We start from the raw sequence: 26,412 nt of genomic DNA on the forward strand, positions 1-26,412 counted from the left end.
AACTGCCATTTTTCAAACACACCCCATGAGATGGCAGTTAGGAACTGATTGGCTGGTACCTTATCACCATTCAGTTAACACAGCTTAGTAAATAGACCCCTTAGTCAGATCCCTGTCCTCCTGCTATTGTGTATGACAGAGGTAGCCCATTGGTTCTGTGAGCCAGGGAGACTGAAGGGTAGATGTACTAAGCCTTGGAGAGAGATAAAGTACCAACCAATTAGCTCCTAACTGTCATTTGACATGCTGTGTTTGAAAAGTTACAGTTAGGAGCTGATTCGCTGGTACTTTATCTCCCCCACAGTATTGTTTAGTTCCATTATACTACTAGTGGCTGGTTGGAAAGGGTCATAGGGCCTGACACATTACGGATCGCAACTACGATTGCAATAGCAAATCCGCACGCAGTCTCACTGTGATGATATGCTAATCCATTGCGATCGCTATGCCTTTGCAGCACAACATAAGGAAGCCCACTTTACCTTACACACATCAGTAATCTTTAGCAAGACTGTGACACAATCGGTAACATCGAGTGCCATCTGTACAATTGAGTACCATCGCAGCCTCACGCACACTTGCACAAGCTCTGACCTTACTCAGGAATTGCTAACCTCATCGCACGCTACGAGTACTCAAGCTGCATAGGGCATCGCAGTGGCTAATTTATGCCTGCCCATGCAACGGCGTTTAAAGGTTAACGCTCTGGCACTCCTGTGTTTCACCGACCACCCCCCGGCACCTTCCACAAACGGCACTTCCTGTCAATCACTCTGCGATGGGTCTTCGTAGTTACTGTGATCGCAGTCCCGATCACAGTGGGCGGTTCGTGCATGCACACTGCGATGTATATGCATGCAACAATCGGCTGATTGCATGCGTAATCGCTGTTGCGATCAGTAATGAAGCAGGCCAAGAGAAAAGCCAGTTTGATATGATAATACTGGTAATAAGGGGAAATGATAGGCTAACAGTTTGACCATACTTGCTGACTTTTAATAAACATTTTCCGGGAGCAGCCCGGTCATTTTGGCTTCAGGGGGCGGGGCCAGGTTACAGCGATTCGCACCGTTTAGCTCCGCCTTCTGCATACAGACCCACAAATCTGGCCTAAAATCAGGAGCCTCCCACAACGGTGGACAATAGCTATAGCTAACTGAATGAGTTCTTGGTCACCCTCAGGGCTTTGTCTGCTACAGCCTACATATGATTATATGGAGAAAAGAGACACTGGGCCTGATTCAGACCCGCTCGCAAGTGCTAAGCGCTCGTAAGCAGGTCGATGGTCGGGCACGCGCGCGAGCCCCGGAGCAAGCGAGAAATCACCCGCTCCGAGGCTCGCTACAAACGGGGCAGCTGTCGATGTTGGTCGACAGCTCGCCCCGTTTTGTAGGCGGGGTGGGGGGGGGTGGCTGGACAAACTGAGGCGTTCCTGACGTTTGCGGGCGGCCATACTGACATCACCAGTGATGTCAGTAGTGAGCTTCTGGCTCTATTAGAGCCGGAGGCTCCCTGGGGCTTGCGGAAGATGAGACCCTACCACAAGGGTCTCGTCGCAAGCCCGATGGTCGCCTGGCTGCTCGCAAAAGCTGTGGGTGGTCACACACAGCTTAGCGAGCGGCCAGGAGGCCAATTAAAAAAAAAAAGCGGCCATCCTGATTCAGAGCGAGCTCCTGCTTTTGGCGAGCGGCTCTAAATCAGGGCCACTGGACATGAGTGTGTGTGACCACAAGCATCTCCTCTCCGGGTTATTTAACAGACAGACTCATATTTATAGGCCCCAAGTTACACATCTGTTGTTCATTAAAAGCAGAGAAACTGATGAGCTGGCAGTAACTTCTAGAGGAAGCATTCGAATTAACTCCCTCCTGTCCTGTACATTTACTTTCTATGTACACGTGGCATACTTAAAAACAAAATGGATTCTTATTCTAAAATGGCTTCTATACTTCCACAGTAGGCATGTATGAGTTTGAGGTATACAGCATCTGGGAATTAAAAGTCAAAGGGGCTGATTCAATTCAGCACAGAAGTCGCCAGAACCGTTTCCAGCGGCTGCGGGCATTCACTCTCAGAAGGCTGTTTCTATTTGCAGCCTATGGAAGTGCGAGTGGAATAACTGGCAGTGCGCAAGAACTGTAATTGAGTCTGGCCCAAAATTTTACCATATGTCGATTTCTTTTTATTTGAAAGATTAGCTTTGTATGTGTTTGTTCCTTCGGTGCATTAGCAATAAAGAGTACAAGGCCTCAGATTATGTCCACACAAATCTTTTATTCTTATAACAAACAAATAATCAACTTTCAGTGAGCTCTGATAGATCCGCAGTAACCATAGAACCGGTGGCATCACTAGGGAGGTGCCGACTCCTCCTCAATGATAGGGAGCTGAGCGCTGGACTGTGATGTTATTGTGCAGCTCCCGGTCACTGAGGAGATGCCAGCAGTGCGGAGAGAGGGTCTCATTCAGACCCGCTCGCGAGCGCAGGATGCTCGCAAGCGGGTCGATGGTGAGTGACGGGGTAGCCGTCGCTCGGGGTCTCGCACCAAAGGGGGCGTGCTGTCGATGGTGAGTGACAGCACGCCCCCTTTGATGGGCGTGATGGGGGCGTGGCTGCCAGACGGAGGCGTTCCCATGGGAATGCCTACCGTCTGGGTCCGGCCCCACTGACATCACTAGTGATGTCAGTGGGAGTGATTTTGGCTCTGATAGAGCCAAAATCACTCCAGGGCTTGCGGTCACTGAAACCCTACCGCAGGGTCTCGTCGCAAGCCCGATGGTCGCGATGGTCTTGACCATCGCGACCATCATCATGGACGCTCGCATAAGCTGTGGTAACCCACAGCTATGTGAGCGTCCAAGAGGCCGCTCCAATGTTAGGTAGGAGGGCCCTGATTCAGAGCGAGCGCTCTGGTCAGAGCGTCCGGCTCTGAATCAGGCCCAGAGTCCCTGGGGGCAGCCCATCATCTCCTTGAGTGCTGGGCACGCCCCCAGAGTGATGAAACAGTGGGTGTGCCACTAGGCCACGCCCCTTCCCCCGAGAGACCATGCCCCTTTTTCGGCCACGTGGATGCCTTTGGCACTTGCAGGGGTCTGTTTGGAGCACTGGATGTCACTGATCCCAATGACACCACTGCATGGAGCGAAGACAGCGACTCTTAAAACATATTTATCATGAAGGTGGCTAATACAAAGGTGAGATATAGGGAGCAGCGCTGAAGGGAGACGGTAGGAGCGCTGCACACAATTTCCAAATTATACACAACATTTTCAATGTCAAATGTGTGATTTCCGAAACGGCATATTGAATCAGTAGCACAGCCACGGAGTCTGGGGCCGACGCTCGCTCCCTCTGGAAAAAAGCACAGCAAACAATGTACAGCTGTTCATTTATCTAGTACATTCTAAGAAATGAGAGCTATAATCTGATTGGTTGGTAAGGGCAACTTCTCCACCTGTCTGCTTTAGAATACTTGATACATCTCTCCCATGGTGTGACACGTGCAGAAGAGTGCGATCACTCAGACAGCAAGTAGGTGCGAGAATAGCAAAAATCCCGCACCTTCGGAGTTTTTTAGTTTTTGAAAGCCTGGAGGTTTTTTTCCTCTCACCTCCAGAGCAAGTCTGATTTTTCCTAAACTCGTTAATCTTAGGAAAAATTAGCGAGACTTGCTGGGATCCTGGCGGCACCACCCCTGAGGACTAATTTACTAATTGGAAGTTTCCAATTAGCTTAATTAAATCTTAATTACTTAATTACCTCCAGCATCGGGACCCGGTCTCCTGCAGCAGGGTGAATATGTCAGTGTGTGTGTGTGTGTGTGTGTGTGTGTGTGTGTGTGTATATGAGTGATTCTGTGTGTGTGTGACCCCCCCATGTGTGTGTCCCCCTCCCTGTAATCGGCTTAGGGAGAACTACATCTCCCAGCAGCCCTTGCACCTCCCAGCACCCCCGGAGCATACCAGCAGCTCCCGGAACACCCAGCAGCCCCCTCCTCAGTGACAAGATGAAGTGGAGGGCACCAAGAGCCGAGGAGACCACTGGAGCCCCCCAGGCATGTAAGTATAATTTTTTAATTTTTTTCACCCACCACTGGGTTTTCAGCTCTGAAAACACTGCAACCAATTTTTTAAAATTGGGTACCGTGGGCATCGGGAGCGTGCTACACACGGTAATCCAAAATTGGGCGCAAGGTTTTTTACCTTATTAAATCTCGCACCCAATTGGATATGCCCCATAGCCTCCTTTTTATTACGTTTGTTTGAGATTTAAATGCCTTGTATCAATTGTGAATGCTTAATGACTATTCTTTGGCAGAATGATGTAGAGAATTACAACTCATTGCTTTCTAAAATCACACTTACATGCACTTTAATTCCAGTTGCCTTAAGGTATCTGATTCACAAAATTAACTGGTGTTTTGAACAATGTGGTCCTCCTTATATAATAGTCTGCAAGATGCAGACACGGGCGACAATCTTTTGAGTCTGCTAGTATTTTTAAAATGGCAATAATTAAAGGTCAAAACCAATCTATTTTTTCCTTTAAATTTAATGCCACTTTAAAAATACCCACCTGTGATGACCCACACGGGACTGATATTACAGGGGACACATGCTGTTTCACTGTAACAAGAAACCTGCTGGCTGCCTACTGTAATTCTGACGCACAATAAGCTCTGTCACTTTTGTCATCAGCACGTTTCCGTATCTGAAGAAACAGGCAGCGACCTGTGAAACGCGTTATACTTTGGAAACTGAAACTGACATTGAGATGTTACTTGCTCTTAATACCTCCCTTTTGGAGTAAATATTTTTGGACGATATATATATATATATATATATATATATACATACACTTTTGTTGGACCATTCACTCTCACTTTTGTCACAATTGGTACTACTAATATAGAAAGACAGACATCAGGAACATTTGTAGATTAATCTAGTCAACCTGCACCCAAGAGTGAATTACTTTTTTACATTGTTACACTCAAAGGGGTTCTGGATTGCCCTTCTAACTAGTTTCAGTCCTTACACTGGTGTACAAGTGTGTGTCTAAGGGCTTGATTCAGCAGTAGACAGAATTGAAAAGCTGCACGCCAACAGCTTTGCAATTCCGTCCTTGCAATTATGTTCATACAGCAGGAGGCGCCATTAATGATCCCAGCTGTGTCCACGGAGATCCTGGCCTCTTCCCTACCCCTCAACGGTGGCGTTCTGTGTGCATTCAAACAGCACCCGTTCTGCACATGCGCAGAACGGGTCCTGTACACCTGCATGCGCTGCTGACTGAGGGCCTAAATGTGCAAGTACTGGGACGCTACCATAGGATGGGCCATTGAAACGTGCACTTGCCCCATGCTGGGTGCAGATGCTCCGTCTGGTGTATGGCCTCCAGTGTAAGCGAATAAGCGCCTAAGGCCCTCATTCAGAGCCGTTCGCTACTTGCGGTCGTTCGTTCAAAAACAAGGGGTGGCTATTCAAATGATCCGTTCGCACATTGCAGTCTGTTCACACCTCTAAGTCTGAACGAGCGAGCAAAACATACGCTCGTTTATTTGTTAAAAACGCCCCCTGGCCGCTCGCACCATACGTCATGTCCGCTATTTATTAGATTAATCGAGTACATCGACCAGCGTATGAACTGTTCGCTATTCTTGTGGTTGGTGTTTGCTACCACAAATTTGCGAGCAGTTCTGGCTATAAAATAACCCAGTGACGTGGTCAATGACGCTGCTGTTTTAAATATGCACACCCATAAAACGCCCGTTTTGACCTTTAAGCACGCCTGCGATCGGATCTCCACTCCCCATTTTCAAGCACCTTCCCCTGTTACCACCCACATACGCCTCATTCTGTCACTCAAAATAGCAGGCACTCGCTATATTGCGTACAAATGATTTTCGGCCGCACTGACTGGTTCGCGCATGCGTACTAAAAACCGTACGCATGCGCAGATGTGCAAACATCGCTCGGAACGAGCGTACTGCCGCTAACGAGCGGCTCTGAATGAGGGCCTAAGTTCGCAACCAACCCTGTGTGACTTTTTAGCGACTCAAGCCCAATTGAAAAGCATTGACCATTTGCACGAAAATCGGCCATTGCATGCCACTCAGAAACAGGCCCATAACTGAAAATTCCCACCAGCTAAACAACATCTCTACTTTTCAATAGGAGTGGAATCTGTAAACCAAAAAGGTTTTCCTACAGGGAATAAACATACGTGAAAGCTTTACATGTGACACCATCTGTTCTGTCATTTATCTTTGGCTAGTTTCATTTTACTCACGTGTTGTCATTGTCATGCTAGCACATCTGCTCTCATTGCCCGCGCACTCCAGATTACAAGTATCTGTAGAAGTACATGTATGGCAGACCACTCCATTCTTCATTGGGAAATTGGATGGCACTTGAAGTACAGAAGAATTAATTAGCCAGTTAATACCTTTTTGTGTTAAATATTAAAAGCAGTGATGGAACTAGAGTAGTTATAGGGGTGCAATTGCTTATAGGGCCTATAGATGAAGGGACCAGGCTATGCCAGTTCCCCCAACATGCCAGCTCGAACTGTGGGTATGGAATCGCACCACCGCCCACCCACACCTAAATTTTGCTAGAGGGCCTGACGTTTGCTTGTTAAGTAGTGTTTTATCATATTAGAGCTGATGTAACTGCTGTTGCACGTATCATTAAGTCTTTCCTCACAAAAGTCTGAAAAGACACCATCACCCGCTGGTGGGAAGGAAATGGTCGTGGCGTACGGTTGTCAGATGTAAAAGTTTCCCAGGGACAGTCTCCATGTCAGGTGCTCCATCCAGGGAGGAATAGGGTCTAGTAAATGGGGGGAAATGGCAAACGAAGATCTGTCCTATACACAGGCAGTAATTGAGGGGGATTTCTGAGCAAAATACAGCTGTCAATTGAGGTGATCTCTATGTATTATATGACCAGTGATTAGTTGGTACCAGAAATATATGTGCTATGTATGAATAACAATAGTCTATTCCAGTGGTTCCCAAACTCGGGGCCTGATTCAGAGCCGCTTGTAAGCGGCCGCTCGTTCGCTCTGAGCGATGTTCGCACATCTGCGCATGCGTATGGGTCGTAATGCGCATGCGCCAACCAGTCAGTGCGGACGGAAATCGTGTGCTCGCAAAATAGTGAGTACCTGCAAAATTTGAGTGACAGGATGAGGCGTTTGTGGGTGGTAACAGGGGAAGGTGCTTGAAAACGGGGAGTGGAGATCCGAACGCAGGCGTGCCAAACGGTCAAAACGGGCGTTTTAAGGGTATGCATAATTAACAAAGCAGCGTCATCGACCACGACACTTGGGTGTCTTTTAGCCTGAAGTGCTCGCATGATTGCGGTAGAAAAATGCTACCACAAGAATAGCGAGCAGTTCATACGCCTTTCGATGTACTCGATTAATCAAATAAATAGCGGAGATGATGTATGATGCGAGCGGCCAGGGGGCGTCTTTACAAAATAGCGAGCGCATGTTTCGGACACTCGCTCAGACATAACAGCGCTCAATTTAAATATCCGGCCCCTTTTTCTGAACGAACGTCCGCAAATAGCGTCCGGCTCTGAATCAGGCCCTCGGTCCTCAAGAGATCCTAATGGTTTAGGTTTTAAGGATAACCATGCTTGGGCACAGGTGACTTATAGTACTGTACTTCAGTCTTTTGATTTAATCATCTGTGCTCAACCATAGATATCCTTAAAACCTGGACTGTTAGGGTGCCGTGAGGACCAAGTTTGGGAACCTCTGTTCTAATTCCGTACCATTAAAAACCTCTTCGTTATCTGCTGTTTCAGTCCTGGTAATAAAATAACACGAGATAAAATAAAAAGCGATCTTACGTACATGTGGGCGGTCCTGGGTCGCAGTTGTTACTTTTACAGCAGGACGTGGACAGATGAACCCGTTGTATTGAGGTCATGCTCCCAGATATCTCACAAGCTGATTCGGCTGGCGCACAGGCTCTGCCAAAGAGTGTGTAGTCCTCTGTGTGCACACATACACAAAGTAATGAGTTTTACAACAGTAATCCAGGGCTGGGCACAGCAGCAAGCATAAGAACGCCAGAGGCGCTTTTCAGAATAGCTATGAGATGATATACAGTATTTGGGGCCTGATTCACTACCGCTCGCAACTGCGATTACGCGAGCAATCGGCCGATTGTTGCGTTCTTCGCGAACCAGCCACTGCGATCGGGACTGCGATCGCAGTGACTACGCAGACCTATGGCAGAGTGATTGACAGGAAGTGCCACTTGTGGGTGGTGACGGGAGGGTGGTCGGCGAAATGCGTCGTTTGAACACCGTTGCAGGGGCATGCATAAATTAGCCACTGCGATGGCCTACACAGCCTGAGGTCTCAGCGTGCGTGGAAGTTAGCAATTTCTGAGTAAGGTCCGAGCTTGTGCAAGTGTGCGTGAGGCTGCAATGGTACTCACTGTTACCGATGGTTTCACAGTCTTGCTAAACATTACGAATGTATGTAAGGTAAGGTGAGCATCCTTATGTAGTGCTGCGATGGCATAGCGATCGCAATGGATTAGCATACTATAGCAGTTGAACAGCGTGCGTAATCGCTATTGCATTCGCAGTTACGATCCGTAGTGAATCAGGCCCTTGATTTCAAAAGATTGCATTATGCAAATATAGGGAAGTGCAGCATCAGATGATTTACATGTTTTGGCTTACACGTGTCACATTCACTTCCGACACTTTTTACATTCCTTGCTTTTGTGTTTTTCATCATTGCCTTCGTTTTGCCTGGCTGTGCCATCCAATATCTTAATCCATTGCTGCAACACATGTATGTATCCAAATCAAATAGGTCAGTTCAGTTATGTCAAATAGCTCAGATCGCATCTATGGTCTAGGGCAGGGGTGGGGAACCTCCGGCCCACGGGCCGTATATGGCCCGCAAGGTGAAATCGTCCGGCCCGGCCGGCTGCCAGCCTAGTGTAGCGGCTGTCAGCGTAGTATAGTGGCTGTCAGCGGCGGCAGGTAGCGCAGCGGGAGAGCGGGGATGTCAGGATTGTCATCGGCGGCAGGTAGCACAGTGGGGGGAGAGGGGATGTCAGGATTGTCATCGGCAGCTGGTAGAAAATGACAGCCCTGACACACCCCTTCCCTCCGCTGCGCTATTAGCGGCGGCAGGTAGCACAGCGGGGGGAGGGTGTGTGTGTCAGGGCTGTCATCGGCTATCAGCGGCAGGAGGTAGCTCAGCGGTGGAGGGTGTCAGGGCTGTCATCAGGCGGATTAGTGCAGGGGCTCTCTCCATATCAGCGGTGGCAGGTAGCACAGGGGGGGATCAGGGTGTCAGGGCTGTCATTGAGTGGCATGCAGGGCTCTCTCCCCATCAGTGGCGACAGGCAGGCAGCGCTCAAGGGGGGGGAATCAGGGCTGTCGTATGGCTGCCATTGAGCTGGTTAGTGCAGGGGCGTGCAGGGTCTCACCCTAACAGCGCGGGCAAGCAGGCAGTGATGGCACAGCAGAGGGTGTGTACAGTCAATGCTGTCATCAGGCTGGTTAGGACTGAGAGGACCCCAGGGCTGCCTTATCAATCTGCCTATCACACATCCATAGGGACTGCCCCACAGACTCTGCCTGACAACATACCAAAGAGAAGCCGTTACTTACAGCCATTGCATTAAGGGTGAGTTAATAATGTTTTTAACCAAATATAGGAGGCAAATTTTAAGTTAATAATTTTGTATGGCCCCCAAATGATTTTCTAAAAATCAAAATGGCCATTGACTGAAAAAAGTTTCCCCACCCAGTGGCAAACGCAGGATTTCCAGAGGGGGGTTTCCAAATGCTTGATTTAAGAGTGAGAGTGTGGCCAGTCCATGAAGAGGGCAGAATTAGTACTTAACCAGCTTTAATATGCATCATGCATACTGTATTGTGTGTCATAATCCCAGCATATACAGGACCAGTGATCACAGTAAGCCATTATATGTGTCATACATAGTGTATTGTGTGTGATAATTCCAGCATATACAGGACTAGCGATCACAGTAAGCCATTATATGTGTCATACATAGTGTACTGTGTGTCATAATTCCAGCATACACAGGACCAGCGATCACAGTAACCCATTAGATGCGGCAGTAGGGCCATCCTGCCTGAGCTGAATGTTTTTATTTTAGATGTGGGCACCATTCCAGAGCATGGGAGCAAGTCTGGGAGTCTGGGGGAGCAGCAGAATTACCTAGCACTGGACATATATGTACATATTGGGCTCTATAGCAGCACCTTCTTAACAGTGCATGTTTTCCAGATCTCCTACTTGGTGCACAGGTTATTTATTACTGGCTGATACATGTTAAAAGATCCACAGGTGGTGCAAATTATTTCATCTGTGATACTGTGAAGAACATGCAGCACTAGTAAAATTCTATTACATTACAATTGCTATTGTGGTCATGGTGTGGTCTAGGGAGGGGGGTTTCCAGGCCGACGGAAACCCCCCCCTGCGTTTGTCTATGCCACCCCTGCTCTAGGGTTACCAAAGACGAACACCGATAGGAGTCTGTCCCTGCAAAGTGTAAACAGTAAAGTGATTGCTTATGCGCATAGGCATAACTATAGTAGGTACAGGGGGCGTGGCTGCTACAGGGCCTGGCCTGCCTCCAGGGCCCGGCCCTCCCCTGCAGCCAATTACACTGCTAGCCACACCGAGCGCCTGATTCAGTGGTTGATGTTGTTGTTGCTGCGATTTCTATTGGATTCACTGCTGCGATCATATGCAAATACTAGTCTCAGCCTCCCCCTTGTGTAATTGAGAGCGGCGGAGATTGCAAGCCCTGAGACGCCCACTTTCAATGTCCGTGTGTAAGCGGGGTCACCATTACAGGACCTGATCCATGCCGGAATCCAAGGTCCACTGGACCGGCAGGCGGCGGCAGGAGACGGGGCTGGACCAGCTTGCATTTGAAAAGATTCAAGCTCGTCCAATCAAAGACATGGATTTTGAATTTGGAGCCGTTTGCGAGCCAGTAATGGCTCGCGGGCGGACAGCCAATCCAGTGCTGGCACGGCGAGCCAATCACAGCTCCGCCTCCTCGCGGCTCCGTAATATTAGGCGCTGCTGTGTGGGGCGAGTCAGTCCGTCGGCGGGGATCAAGCGAAGGGGATCTTCTGCAGGAAAGAGGAACTCCAGAGGCGCTGGAAGACGCCGTGATCAACAGCTGAAGACAGAAGCACCGCGGCTGGACGAGGGAGACGGCGGCTGGCAGCGGGGAGTGGAGTTGAAGCTGAGGACAGGGGAGCCAGGCAGTGGTGGGAAGAAAAGGAGCTTATCGAAGTTCCTCACTGCAGGCTCTCCCAACGAGAAGGGTAGGCGGCCGTGGGCCACCCTTACTTATTTGTAATTCCTCCCTAGACCACCAGGATTCGGGCACTAGGCCCGTGGCAAGTAAGTGGGCGCTAGGCCCCACTAGATTGAATTGTTAGGCAGGCCAGCAGTAAAAAGTGATCTGGGCATTAGGCCCAGATCACTAGACTGAATTGTTAGGTAGGCCAGCAGTATAAAGTGATCTGGGCATTAGGCCCAGACCACTAGATTGAATTGTTAGGCGGGCCAGCAGTATAAAGTGATCTGGGCATTAGGCCCAGATCACTAGATTGAATTGTTAGGCGGGCCAGCAGTATAAAGTGGTCTGGGCATTAGGCCCAGATCACAAGATTGAATTATTAGGCGGGCCAGCAGTATAAAGTGATCTGGGCATTAGACCCAGATCACTAGATTGAATTGTTAGGCGGGCCAGCAGTATAAAGTGATCTGGGCATTAGACCCAGATCACTAGATTGAATTGTTAGGCGGGCCAGCAGTATAAAGTGATCTGGGCATTAGGCCCAGATCACTAGATTGAATTGTTAGGCGGGCCAGCAGTATAAAGTGGTCTGGGCATTAGGCCCAGATCACTAGATTTAATCTTTAGGCGGGCCAGCAGTATAAAGTGGTCTGGGCATTAGGCCCAGATCACAAGATTGAATTGTTAGGCGGGCCAGCAGTATAAAGTGATCTGGGCATTAGGCCCAGATCACTAGATTGAATTGTCAGACGTCCCAGCAGTATAAAGTGAGCTGGGCATCAGGTCCAGATCACTAGGGATTGCCCACAAGTAGGTGGGCCTGCATAATAGTGACTGGGCATTAGGCCCAGATCACTAGGTACAGAGCACTGGCAGGTGAGCTTGTGTGTTAAGGTGATTTGGGTATTAGAACCAGATAACCCCAGCTAGGTGGGCCTGTGTATTAGACTCACGACACTGGGCATTTTTCCCTCAGAAGACAGTGCAAGAGGCTGTCCGGTCTCGGCACTGAATCTACGCAGGTTCTTATAAGGACAGCGGAGTGCTCCCCTTAAGAACCAGACTAAGGGAATAAGGTAAAGACAGTGGTGTTTTCCTAAAGGGCACAGACAGGGCCGGACGGCCGGAAAGAGAGAGGGGCGGTTACATTTAGAGTACCTCCATTAGAGTTGTATTGTCACTAAGCCTAGCTGATGTAGTATGTAAAAGCATGTTTATTTGTTTACTGTGTTGAATCCTTTAGTTACAATAGCAGAGAGCTTGTGAAGAAACATACCTTACTTGTACACCTAGATTCCGGAAGTGGAGTCTGTGCTTTCGGTCAAACAATCAGGTAACCCAATTGGTTCAGCATTGTATGTGTGACCTGTCTGCTAAAGAAAGGGGATTGTTCTGTTTTGACTCTTAGGGGCTGGTGACAACTCGTCAAGTGGTCTAGTGTGAGTATCTCTCCGTGTCCGTCTGTCTTTCACCTGGGCGTCAGATAGGGGATCTTATACAACGGTGTGAGATCCAAAATCTATGTCTCTCTTTCTCTGTCTGTCCTTCACTTGAACACCGGATAGGGGATCTCGCACAACGGTGGGAGATCCAAAGTACACCTGAGTGCGTGAGCACTATATAGGTGATTACTGGGTAGCTGAGGCTTCGTGCCAATGATGACCATTCACCTAACCGGTGAAGGTTGCAGTCATCCTTAGTATTTACAGTGTCACCGAGGAAGTTAGAATGATTACTGTCCGATTTTCTCATAGCCTCGGTCTGGTTCAACCCGACGTCTGAGTGGTGAAGAAGGTCCAGACTATAGGTGGAGTGGGTAACCAGATATGAAGACTCCAGGACTCTGCCGTGGGAAAAGTGATGAGTGTTAGCTAACGAGCTTTCGCTAAACTTCCACACATGGACAGTGGAAATCCGCTGCTGGACTGAAACCCTCCACCATCGGCGCACCATTGTGAGGACTATCGACACTTACATTGCATGTGCAGTAGCAAATAATTGGTCAAATGTGCAAATATCAACACTGCATCCATGTGATTTAGACCAGATACACAGTGTGGGGCAAGCGCTCGCCTCCTGAGCCCTGAGGACGGCTTCTCCTTTCTTAGAAGTGTGCTGCGTCAGGCACATCTGTGTGATCCCGGCAGCTTCCATCTCTCTACATTGATGCTGGGAGGAGGTGTGGCCATGCTGAGTCTGCTGGGACATCCCTGTACCACGGCCATGCCACAAGTGCTAACTACAATTGGTCCCCACATCATGCAGAAATTAGTTTTGCCCCATGCTTAATTACCTAATTTTGTCCCTTAATATTTATATATTATTGCACACATAATTTAATTAAAATATAATAATGCCCCTCTATGATGTAAATATAAGATTGACCTCGTAATAGAATATTACAGTAATTTTTGCCACTGATAATATTCATTAAACACATGTTGTACCCATAAACATAACTAACTGTTTTGAGAAATATTAATTTTCAGCATAATACATAAGTGTATGGTGCCTCCTTATTACGTTGTGTAGCCTTCGCACTCACAATCATTTTCTGCCAAGTTTGGGGATTTTAAATCCCTACTCACCGCAGTCAGGGTCTGATTCAGAGCCGGACGCTATTTGCGGACGGTCATTCTGATAAAGGGGCTGGCTATTTAAATGAACCGTTCGCTCTTTGCGGTCTGTTGCCGCCTCTATGTCTGAACGAGCGAACAAAACGTGCAGTCGTTTTTTTAAAAAATACGCCCCCTGGCCGCTCGCATCATACGTCTTGTCCGCTATTTAATAGATTAATCGAGTACATCGAACAGCGTATGAACTGCTCGCTATTCTTGTGGATGGTTTTTCCTACCGCAATCTTGCGAGCAGTTCTGACTATAAAATAACCAAGTGACGTGGTCAATGACGCTGCTGTATTAATTATGCACACCCTTAAAACGCCCGTTTGGACCTTTAGGCACGCCTGCGTTCTGATCTCCACTCCCCGTTTTCAAACACCTTCCCCTGTTACCACCCACAAACTCCTCCTCCTGTCACTCAAATTAGCAGGCATTCGCTATTTAGCGAGAAGACGATTTTCGGCCGCACCGACTGGTTCGCGCATGCGTATTACAATCCGTACGCATGCGCAGATGTGCGAACATCGCTCGGAACGAACGAGCGGCCGCTTACGATCGGCTCTGAATGAAGCCCTGAGTTTGAATTGTTCCCCCCCCAAACTGCTGGATAACTAATCTGAATATTTACATTTTCATTCCTGCTATTCATATGATACATTTTGTTGGTAAATGTTATTAATGGGAATTAATTATATATATATATATATATATATATATAGTAGTCCAACATGCCGGCACTCCTCACATAAAGAAATAGTATAGTGCGCCCGGTGCCTTCCTTATTACCTCTCCTGATGTGGGAGGAATATTAATAGTCCAAACATAGGTGTCACTACGATACAGAATTATAGATCACGTCCCATCAAATATACGTGGGGGTGACAGAGCTAGAAAGCTGCTCCAGTTGGAAAGCAGCTGGATTTTCAGACTGGATACAATGTCACCGAAGGGTCTTAATGAGCAAATTAATTTTCAATGATTTTTGTGACTTAATGTACATACCACCATTTGTTACTCAGAATATGTTAAACTATAACTTTGCAGGCAGGATCCATATTGATCGGAGATATTATTATAGATATTTCCCCAGGAATTCTTTATCATATAGTGGGGATATTCACATTTATAATACTACATAACTTGATTGTTCTACGCTACATATATTGGCAAATTTATTTTTTCCATATTAACCACTATGAGATGATAGGGAGATTATCTTTATTTTGTATAGATGATCAAAGGATAGTATATATATTATCATTAATCACTCCATCTATGCATTGTTAATTTAATTCTATCTGTTGTGATAATCTGTGTATTTTGACACTTGCAGGCTTCCGTAGCCTTAGTTTTCAATGTTACCTTGGTGATGGGGAGCACTCCGATAGTGACGTCATCTCATTGGCGTCGGTGCGCGAAATCCGGCGGGCTTTTTCACTGGGTGTTGTATGTATTTAAGGTAAGAGTTTACTATTTATCTTTTTGTATCCTGACGAAGGGACCATTAAAGAGTCCTGAAACGTTGAAGCACATTTAACGAGCTTGTGAAGTTTGTTTTATTAAGACGCCGTGAGTGACACCTATGTTTGGACTATATATATATATATATATATGTGTGTGTGTAATGGGAGTGCAGAAAATGGTTGCTGAAAGCCATATTGTGTGCACTGATTTTATAAATGTATCAGACATTAGAAGGTGGTCAGACATTACATAAGGTGCTTTTGAGAGAAGCAAAGGTCACTGTTTAGTTATGTGACCAGACATACTTAATCCTGAGTAAACATTGTGTTACCTTCAATTTATCTGAGTACATACACCATAAAACACAGTTGTTGGTGAGATTGCCAACATTCATAATTGAGGCAACAGTGCCCCCTACTGTCTAATAATAACATGACCTTTATACTTGTTAAAATGCTGATATAGGGAGTTTTTCTCCTATATAAAGCTGTCATTTGTCAGTATACAATCAGCCTATTGCTCGATGTATGAGATTACAGCTTCAAAGTGTTAGAGGGGCTAGTGGGAAGGAAACCATTTATGTTCTCAGTAGATTATCTGACAAACAAGTTAAGTGTTTATTATACTTTACTTTTTCTTTTACTTTGTAATAAATGTCTTTTTAATTGATATTTGTTTGTGTGGCTTGATTAACATCTTTGTATTCAAAGAATCTTATCTCGTTCCACCGAGAATAATATATATATATTGTAAGTGCCAATAGCAAAAGTATTTATGTTTTGTATACATATATGGCACAGGTTTTCAAACTCGAACCTCAGGGTCATTATTCTGGGACCATAAGTATCAGTGAGCCTGATTCACTACGGATCGCTATTCTGCTTTTACGCACGCAACTGCGGTGCTAATATCAGCGGTGATATTTAAATGTTTGCATTCGCATTGCGATTGCAGCCTGACATAAGGACGCTCACTTCCCCTTGGTTACATTCGTATACTTTGACAACAGTGTGATACAATCGGTAACATCGAGTAACATCGGACAGTTAATGAAGCCCAGACCTTACACAGGAATTGTTAACTTCAGTGCACGCTATGAGGCCTCAGGCTGCATAGGCCATTGCAGTGAATAATTTATGCACGCCCATGCAATGGCGTTGAAACGCACTGGCACTCCTGCGTTCACCCGACCACCCCCACGTCACCACCAACAAACAGCCCTTCCTGTCACTCACTCTACCAACTGTCTATGTACTCACTGCGTACGCAATTTCTAATGCAGTGTCTGGCTCACGTACGCGCGCTGCTCACATATGCATGCACAGTGCGAATTAATCAACCGATTGCGTGTGTATATGCAACTGCGATCTTTGCTGAATCTGGCTCAGTGTGCCATTGTCCACCAAGTGTTAGTGTACCATTGTCCACCAAGTGTTAGTGTGCCATTGTCCACCAAGTGTCTGTGTGCCATTGTCCACCAAGTGTCAGTGTGCCATTGTCCACCAAGTGTCAGTGTGCCATTGTCCACCAAGTGTCAGTGTACCATTGTCCACCAAGTGTCAGTGTGCCATTGTCCACCAAGTGTCAGTGTGCCATTGTCCACCAAGTGTCAGTGTGCCATTGTCCACCAAGTGTCAGTGTGCCATTGTCCACCAAGTGTCAGTGCGCCATTGTCCACCAAGAGTCAATGACCAGAAGTCCAGTCCAGAAGTTCTGAAACTTCAAGTGTCTGTGCTGAAGGGATTACGGTTCTTTCTTAAATGGAGCCCTATGTGTTTTATAGGTTTAACTTATTGTCCCTAAGTTAAAGTGTAACAACCATGTATGGCGTAATACGCACCTTTGTTTTGCACCCTCACAAGTTATGTCAGGTTATGTAGCGGTGGAGTGGGGAGTCAGCGCTTGTGTGCCGGGTCACATAGCTAGGCCAGTTAAACAAATTTACAACTCTCATAATAATAAGAGCTTCTAAGGACGTCCCTCAGCGCTGGCACATTTACCATCTTTCTTTAAACATGTGCTCACTTCACCAAACCATATACTGACCAACAAATCCTTATTTCTCCCCAACAAATCCTTATTTCTCTCCTTCAAAAAGGCCAATTTGCATTTTCTCTCCTCTCACTCCCTTCCCGTCTCTGTGCAACCAGGGCTTCCTCCACCAATAGTCCACACGGGCTGCTCTCACGCTCACAACATTACCATAATCATCCTCCTGAACCTCTGTGTTGCTTTTAACAATGCAAATGACCCTCACCTTTTTCCACACCCTTCCTGGTTCCAGTGTCGGCTTGTGCATGAAGGGCCCACCAGGGTAATGCATTGAAAAGGGCCCGCTGAAGGGGCATGGCCAGCTATTAGGTAGATGTGGTCAGCAGCTGGATGGGTGTGGACAGATAACTAGTAAATTAAAGATCAAAAAAATTATGAATGAAGGCCAGTTTGTTGCAAACAGACTCCTCCACCGAACCCCTTCTCCCCTTATCAGGCATGACGTCACCTGCACAGCCGATTCAGGAAAGTGGAATGAAAGGTGCAGATCTATATATCTCAATATCTGGCTTTAAGTTCAGAACTTGGGGTACACTAACCCAAGTAAACCCACAATAACTCAAGTAAACTTTTACCATGTGTGTGTACGTATTGTGTATATATATATATATAGTTTGTTATATAAGGTGAGCCGATATTAACCATCCTATTTCATTCACAAATTATATTTCTCTACCTTGAGGGGGGAAACAGGTATTGCACAGGAGTTGGAATTGAAAGCTTCCAAACAAACACCAGAAGGCACACACCGGCTGCTGCAGTCCAGAGTTTCTCATCCAGTAACTTGTCCTATGCTGACTACAGAGTGACTGCCTCATTCCCCGCCCAACAAGACCCCCCCAATGCCGGTTGTTACACCTGTAGGCAGGTCCTTTCCACAAAGGGGATCTACATCAGGGGCTGGCTGGCATCTTTTAGCCTGGGGTGATAATATAATCAAGTGACCTTGGATTTTTAAAAGTGCACTGCAACAGAAAAATTGGCACAAATCAAGTGTACATAAGTACAAATGACGCAGGGTCATACACATTTCAAGCGCATCTCAACTAATGGCTGAAAAGGGGTAACTACTGTAGGCTGTAAGGGGCACTTTTATGTAGATGATGTCCAGTGAGGGCATGTTGATGGAACTGCAACCACAGATTTGGTCCTAAGCGTAAATATGTTTGGTGCATCTTCTGCAACAAGTGTAGTCTGATGTACCATGATGATGTATACAACTAAATATATGCATTGAGGTCAGGTGTACCACAAGATGTACACAGCTCCGCACGTTCGTCTACCCCAGAGAAACTGTCCATCTCTTACATATAAAACTATTTAAAATCAACATATAAACATGAGTGCTGGCACTGGCCACAATCCTGGACAAATCATAATTATGTAATATTACAACTAATACATGGAGCTAGTAAAGTGCCACTCTATGGGGTTAATTCAATTAGCTACAAGGGGAGCAAGTTGCCATTGAAATGCCCCTTCCCGGCTCAATATCGCCCCAGACTTACATTTATTTGTACACAGCGCTGTGGGGCTGCGAACATAAAGCTTTGTGTTCGGGGCTACCGTAATTGTGGTATATAGCTGCACCTACTCGTGGGGCAAGCCGCCTTGTAGCTAAATGAATTGACCCCTATATGTAAAAACAAATAAGAATATTAATGACTTGGCATTAAAACATACATTTATTTAACCCCTAAAACAAACGGTTTGCTACATATACATCAACAACTTAAGCCAAATAGTGACTATTTATAATGGTAAAATAAATAATAAATGATCATTCCCAATGTAGATCCCATATCTGACATTTCCTATCCCCCCCTCCTGATTACAAATTAGTTCCCAGATTTGACAGATTAGTTTCCCTAAAGAAAAGTGGGAGGCACATATAGAAACCGTTGTAATTCCTACACCGTTCACCTGATTTGGATGTAATTACCCTCAAATTAAATCTGAAAGCCTGCAGTTAAAGCACATCTTGTTTGTTTCATTTCAAAGCCATTGTGGTGGTGAATAGAGGCCAAAATATGAAAATTCTGTCAATGTCCCAATATTTATGGACCTGACTGTATGAAATGAAGCCAAGGGTGCCTGCATTGTGTTACTATCATAGGCCACACACACATAACCACAATAATTAGTCATTTTTATTTAACAAACACGTGAATTTTGCAACTACTTTTTATTCTTCTTTAAAAATTATACATTGTGATGAAAGTATAGATTATATTTCCTATAATAGCCATTGGACGAATTACGTACCCAGTGAGATGAGACCAGACATGCAGCTAGCAGCACCACAATCTATTGTTTGGCCTGTGCAATAAGTTGCAGATATATTGAAGCATTCTATGCATTTCACAGAGTAACCTAAAAAACAAAGTAGAGATATTTTTGTTATGCAAAAACATAAAAAAAAGTTTGCAAACAAAGCACTAAACAGACCTATCTGCATACAAATGGAAAGACAGCATGGGATCGTGCCAATGGCAAATGAAAGCCTCTTCAGATTGGTACACACTCAGCCAACTTAGCTGCCGTCAAGCCGACCGAGCCACCGATTTGGTAAGCCATACACACACTCCAATGGGGTGACACCAAAATCTGCACACTCATGCCCGCACCCCCCCACCACACTCTTGCCCATGTCCCCCCACACATGCCACCACCACGCTCATGCCCACATCCGCCAGTCCGCTCCCCGTTAGCACCCCCGGCGCGCAGGGGAGGAGGTGCGGGCGGACTGGTGGCGGCAGTATTTTGCTTCTCTACCCAGAATGCAGGGTGTGACATCATCATGCCCGCCGGGTGCGCCTGGCATTCTGGAGGAGCACTGCAGTGCTGAGTACTGGACTGGTAGTGGGAGAGAGAGCGCAGAGCTACACACCTTGGTCCTGATTGTAAATTTTTTTTGGTGGAGGTGGGGGGGGTGTCACCATGAGTCACAGCACCGGGTGACACTAACCCTAGTGACGCCTCTGGTGCACACTTACTAATCGGATGCTCGATATGTCTGGCCAGACATCACAACTGGGCGGGCATTTAAATTTGTCACCCAGCTGTTATGTCAGTGTCGGCAGTTCCTGCAGCCAGTGTACGGGTCACCCGTACACCCAGAAAGATGTATCGGCATCGGCTGTTCTACAGGGTCAACCTGATATTCTGTGAACATGCACTTGGCGATATGTTGTTCGTCGGCTACTGGTACATGCGCTTTAAAGTCCTGTTTGGGGCACGCGCTGGACCCACACATGCTGGGAGAGGAACCTTCTCTGATCTTCTGAGAACAAAGCAGGAGTTAACCTCAGGAGCAAGAGCATTGCTGGGCCTCATTCGCCACTGGGTCTCGTTGCATCTGCAACCCTTGAGCTGCATTTGTTCTGGCACTAGGTGCAGGTTACCGGGCTTTGGCAACTCAAACTTTTCCTCTTTTGCAGGCATAGAGGATGGAGAGCAAAGGGCCCTCTGAGGCATTGGATCCTCCACCTATGCTTGGTTTAATCCACCACCACTGATGCTATGCACAAAGATGGACCCAAATACACTCATTGCATGACACGCACTGTTGCAGCAGTGCAAACACCTCCGTGTACCTTATTACATGCTAAGTGCTGTGCCGCTCATCGCATGCTACGTGCTGTACAAACCGTGCCGCCACATCTGTGCCTCCCATCGCATGCTATGCTGTACGAACCGTGCCAACACATCAGTGCCGCTCATCGCATGCTACGTGCTGTACAAACCGTGCCACCACATCTGTGCCTCCCATCGCATGCTGTGCTGTACGAACCGTGCCAACACATCTGTGCCCCTCATCGCATGCTACGTGCTGTACAGACAATGCCCACACATCTGTGCGCCTTGTTGCGCTACCAAACTCCCACTCTTTGGGCACTCAGCTGTACCTATGGCTCTGTGCTTCCTGTGTTATACCCTACAGGGTATCGCGTGGCTACCACCTTGCGGAGTATGGCAGCTATACCGTCTTCGGTGAGTTCCCCCATAGAGACAAAATCCCAAAGCGTCTCAGCTATTAGGATGCGCAGATATGCACTTTCCAATAACAAGCAGAGCTATAGTTCCCCATATGGATAATCGGGTAGCACACTCCCCAATACCACACATAGGGCCTGATTCAGCAAGGATCGCAACTACAATTACGTACGCAATTTGCCGATTGTTGTGTTCTGCGCATGTTTATGCATTGCAGTGTGCGAACTAGCCACAACGATCAGGACTGTGATCGCAGTGACTACGCTGACCCATCGCAGAGTGATTGACAGGAAGTGCCGTTTGTGGGAGGTGACGAGGGGGTGGTCGGGGAGACGCAGGTGTGCCAGTGCATTGGAACGCTGTTGCAGGGGCGTGCATAAATTATCCACTGCAATGCCGTACGCAGCCTGAGGACTCATAGCGTGCACTGAAGTTAGCAATTCCTGAGTAAGGTCAGAGCTTGTGCGTGTGTGTGAGGCTGCAATGTTACCGATGGTTTTGCAGTCTTGTTAAACATTACAGATGTGTGTAAGGTAAGGTGGGTGTCTTTATGTTGTGCTGCGACGTTATAGCGATCTCAATGTATTAGCATATCATCGCAGTCAAACAACGTGCGTAATCGCAGGCCGCGATCACAAATGCGATCCGTAGTGAATCAGGCCCATAGTTACCATTCCCCTATATAGATAACCTGCTCTTTACAACAAGCAAAGTCACCATTCCCTTATACATATGACATACTCTCTAATACCAAGCAGAGTCACCATTCCCCTATATGGATAACACTCTCCAATATGGAGCAGAGTCACCATTCCCCTATATGGATAACACACTCTCCAATACCGAGCAGTCACCATTCCCCTATATGAGTAACACACTCTCCAATACCAAGCAGAGTCGTCATTTCCCTATATGGATAACACACTCCCCAATACCGAGCAAAGTCACCATTCCCCTATATTGGTAACACACTCTCCAATACGGAGCAGAGTCACCATTCCCCTATTTGGATAGCACACTCCCCAATACCGAGCAGAGTCACCATTCCCTTATATGGATAACACACTCTCCAATACCGAACAGAGGCGTCATTCCCCTATATGGATAACACACTCTCTAATACCGAGCAGAGTCACCATTCCCCTATATGGATAACACACTCTCTAATACCAAGTAGAGTCACCATTCCCATATATGGATAACACACTCTCTAATACCGAGCAGAGTCACCATTCCCCTATATGGATAACACACTCTCTAATACCAAGTAGAGTCACCATTCCCATATATGGATAACACACTCTCTAATACCAAGTAGAGTCACCATTCCCCTATTTGGATAACACACTCTCCAATATGGAGCAGAGTCGCCATTCCCCTATATGGATGACACACTCTCCAATACCGAGCAGAGTCACCATTCCCCTATATGGGTAACACACTCTCCAATACCGAGCAGAGTCGTCATTCCCCTATATGGGTAACACACTCTCCAATACCGAGCAGAGTCGTCATTCCCCTATATGGATAACACACTCTCCAATACCAAGCAGAGTCACCATTCCCCTATATGGGTAACACACTCTCCAATACCGAGCAGAGTCGTCATTTCCCTATATGGGTAACACACTCTCCAATACCGAGCAGAGTCGTCATTCCCCTATATGGATAACACACTCCCCAATACCGAGCAGAGTCACCATTCCCCTATATGGATAATACACTCTCCAATACCGAGTAGAGTCACCATTCCCCAATATGGATAACACACTCCCCAATACTGACAGAGTCACCATTCCCCTATATGAATAACACACTCCCCAATACTGACAGAGTCACCATTCCCCTATATGAATAACACATTCCCCAATACCGAGTAGAGTCAACATTCCCCTATATGGATAGCATACTCCCCAACACCGAGCAGACTCACCATTCCCCTATATGGATAACACACTCCCCAATACTGACAGAGTCACCATTCCCCTATATGGATAACACACTCCCCAATACCGAGCAGAGTCACCATTCCCCTATATGGTTAGCACACTCCCCAATACCGAGCAGAGTCACCATTCCCCTATATGGATAACACACTCCCCAATACCGAGCAGAGTCACCATTCCCCTATATGGATAATACACTCTCCAATACTGAGCAGAGTCACCATTCCCCTATATGGATAATACACTCTCCAATACTGAGCAGAGTCACCATTCCCCTATATGGATAACACACTCCCCAATAATGAGCAGACTCACCATTCCCCTATATGGATAATGGTAATTACACTAAGCCTTAAATCACTTCAATATAGTTAAAGGACATTTTGAACCTTTATTTATTTAATCTTTTATTCTACATGTGACCTACTAAAGACTCCTACTCTTCTGACACTACTGTAAACAGCAGACGAAAATTACCTTACCCAGCTGCATAGACAGTGGAAGTCACTCACCTGGAGTCACAAGATGCAGGAGTACGCAGAACACAAGCAGGAGTGAGTTCATGGCTCTCAGTAACAGTCAGTATTAGAAGTCACAATATATGTTCAAGGGCAGCCAATAACGTTTATGCCAAAAAAAACAATGGTAGAAAGGGTGGTGCCAGAAATCGATGCCTGTAATGTGCTGACCTAGCTGGGCTAAAACAATTCTAGGAATAAGCTAATTTCCACCAGAATTAAGAGTAGTAACTCAATTTACAGCCAGGTGGGGAATGTATGTGCAGTAACAAGAACGATGCAGACTGGATTGTCCAGTTTCTGGAATACATCACTACCTGACAGCAGAGATCTGTGCTAGATGTAAGGCAGGGTTCACAGTGGAATTTTAATTAGGGCTCAGGGACATAACAAGAGGCTGGCTGGTAAATATTAGCCTTGGGTGTAAGCTCAAAACACTGGCCCGCGAGCCTTAAAAGATGGCTTTAGGTATATTGACAAGGACGACATTCATGTTGACAGCAGAATGTCGACAGTTATGATGTCGACATAGTTAAATTGTCAGCATTGCCAATAGACTTAGGTTTAGAGATTAGTTGAATTTACCCTCAAAATACAGTATCGATGTTCTGTCCATATCGACAGTCCATCAGTGTCAACCTATTGAATGTAGAGATTCATCTACGTGATTTGGTTTTGCAAAACCACCCTCAGGTGTTTTGTTTCTGGATTCAGTTAAAAAGCGTTACAAATCGATAAAAAATGGTTAAAAACAGCTACAATGTACGAACCCAAAACCTCAGTTCGGTTTTTAAATCCAAGCTCCGAACCAGTGACAGATCTGAATCGGAGCCCCTAAATTTGTGTGTGTTCGGATTTTATGTCAACATGTTTAATGTCGTCCTAAGGACCATGTTGACCTTCTTATGTTGACATAATGATTTACCAATGCACAAGGTTTGAAAGATAGCTGATAAACTGAAAGAAGAGGCACTGACGAGGGGTGCAGACTCCCCCTCAGTGACAGGAGCCGAGTGCTGCACTGTAGTATTAAGTGCAGCACTTGGCTCCTGACACTGTGAGGGAGCCGGCACTGCACACAGGGCAGTCCTCACTTCCTGCACCCTGCCCTCCGTTAAGAAACACGGAACCACAGGGTTTGGGAAGCGTGGCCACGCCCCCTGCCTGCAAGACCACGCCCCTTTCCGGCACACATCCCCGCAGCGGGTGACACCACGGGGAGGGATGCCACTGAGTGGCATCTGTATAATGAACAAGTACAGTATCAAAAGAAAGAAGGTTGATTTATTTTAATTACAATAAAATCCCTAATATTTTTAATCAGTTATACGCCAATTTTTTAACAATAAATAGTAAATCTATTGGCTCACTTACTTCTTCCGGATCTGGGGATATACTGTCTGTACCTCTGTTACTTAACACTTCAAAAGGACATCACACATTACTAATCTTAGATGAGTTTCTTCTCCTAAATTCCCAGTTGTTTTTGGAATCCTTGGCTCTCCGCACATAACACTTCTAGTATTTGGGTTACTAAAGAACTTTTGATTAGATCATAACTATCTAGACTTCACAGCTTGATTTCCTCTGGAATGAGGCCATTGTTGGCTCAGTTTCCTTAAGGTTCCATATCAAAATCGAGAACTCGGAGACAGACAATAACTGCATCTCCTTCATCTTTAGGATTGTCCAATAGATCTTGTACTTGGTGTTTCTATTTTTGAGAGAGGTGTTCGCTCTGTGCTGACCCTCCCCATGCAGCCGCTGGGTTTGGGAGTCCGTTCTCTAGATACGGAGGTGCCAGGGCTTATATAGAGTAGAGGGGGCTTTACTCGCCATCCAGGGCCCTCTCCTCTCTCTGCACTGACAGGGTCAGTAGACTCTGGGCACTAGTCTGTGCCTGAAGTCTACTGCGGGCGTTTTCCCTACTGTGCATGTGCAAAATGCCGGGAAAATGGCTGCTGTGGCCATTTTCCAGGCGTTCTGTGCAGCGCCTCTCCAGCCGACGTGGGACTTTGGAGAGGTATTAGATAATATGGGTGCAGAGTGTGCTGTGTGGGCCTCCCTGGACCCAGTGGCCTGTGTGCACCGCACACCCTGCACCCTGCACCCATTATAGATCCGCCCCTGGGAGGTGCACTGACTTCAACATGACTTCCGACCCCGGCCCAAGTGCGCCACTATGTCACCACCATAAATAACTGTCATTAACCGTGCACCTGCTATCTGCCAGTTAATAAACCTACATGCCGGTATGCAGTCGGGAAGCCGGCGGACGTAATTTCGATGGCCGGTTTCCCGACTGTTTTATCCCGGCAAGGGTTAAATGACAGGCGTCTAAATCTAGACGCCTGTCATTTTACCAATCCCGATCGAAGTGATGCCGGGCCCCGCGAGCGGACAGCCACGGGGGGGGGAGGGTTAGGTTTAGGGCACCCGGGGGGGTCTTAGGGTTAGTCACCCCCCCGGGAGGTTATGG

The 26,412-nt window shown here is 46.7% G+C and overlaps 1 protein-coding gene across 1 annotated transcript; it reads right to left on the minus strand.

Annotated features, from left to right (window-relative positions):
- Positions 1 to 2,264: 2,264 nt before the first annotated feature.
- LOC148481235 (uncharacterized) lies at positions 2,265 to 24,203 on the minus strand. The gene is made up of 5 exons (XM_088453755.1): positions 23,928 to 24,203; positions 19,739 to 19,846; positions 7,871 to 8,011; positions 6,293 to 6,412; positions 2,265 to 3,352 (listed from the first exon to the last, which is right to left on the minus strand). Exons 1-5 carry the CDS (start codon positions 23,977 to 23,979, stop codon positions 3,159 to 3,161), a joined length of 615 nt encoding a protein of 204 aa, XP_088309881.1. The 5' UTR covers positions 23,980 to 24,203; the 3' UTR covers positions 2,265 to 3,158.
- Between the last annotated feature and the right edge of the window lie 2,209 nt (positions 24,204 to 26,412).

This window comes from Taudactylus pleione, unplaced genomic scaffold (assembly GCF_031769625.1).
Source record: "Taudactylus pleione unplaced genomic scaffold, aTauple2 ptg000587l, whole genome shotgun sequence".
In the NCBI taxonomy this organism is placed as follows: domain Eukaryota; kingdom Metazoa; phylum Chordata; class Amphibia; order Anura; family Myobatrachidae; genus Taudactylus; species Taudactylus pleione.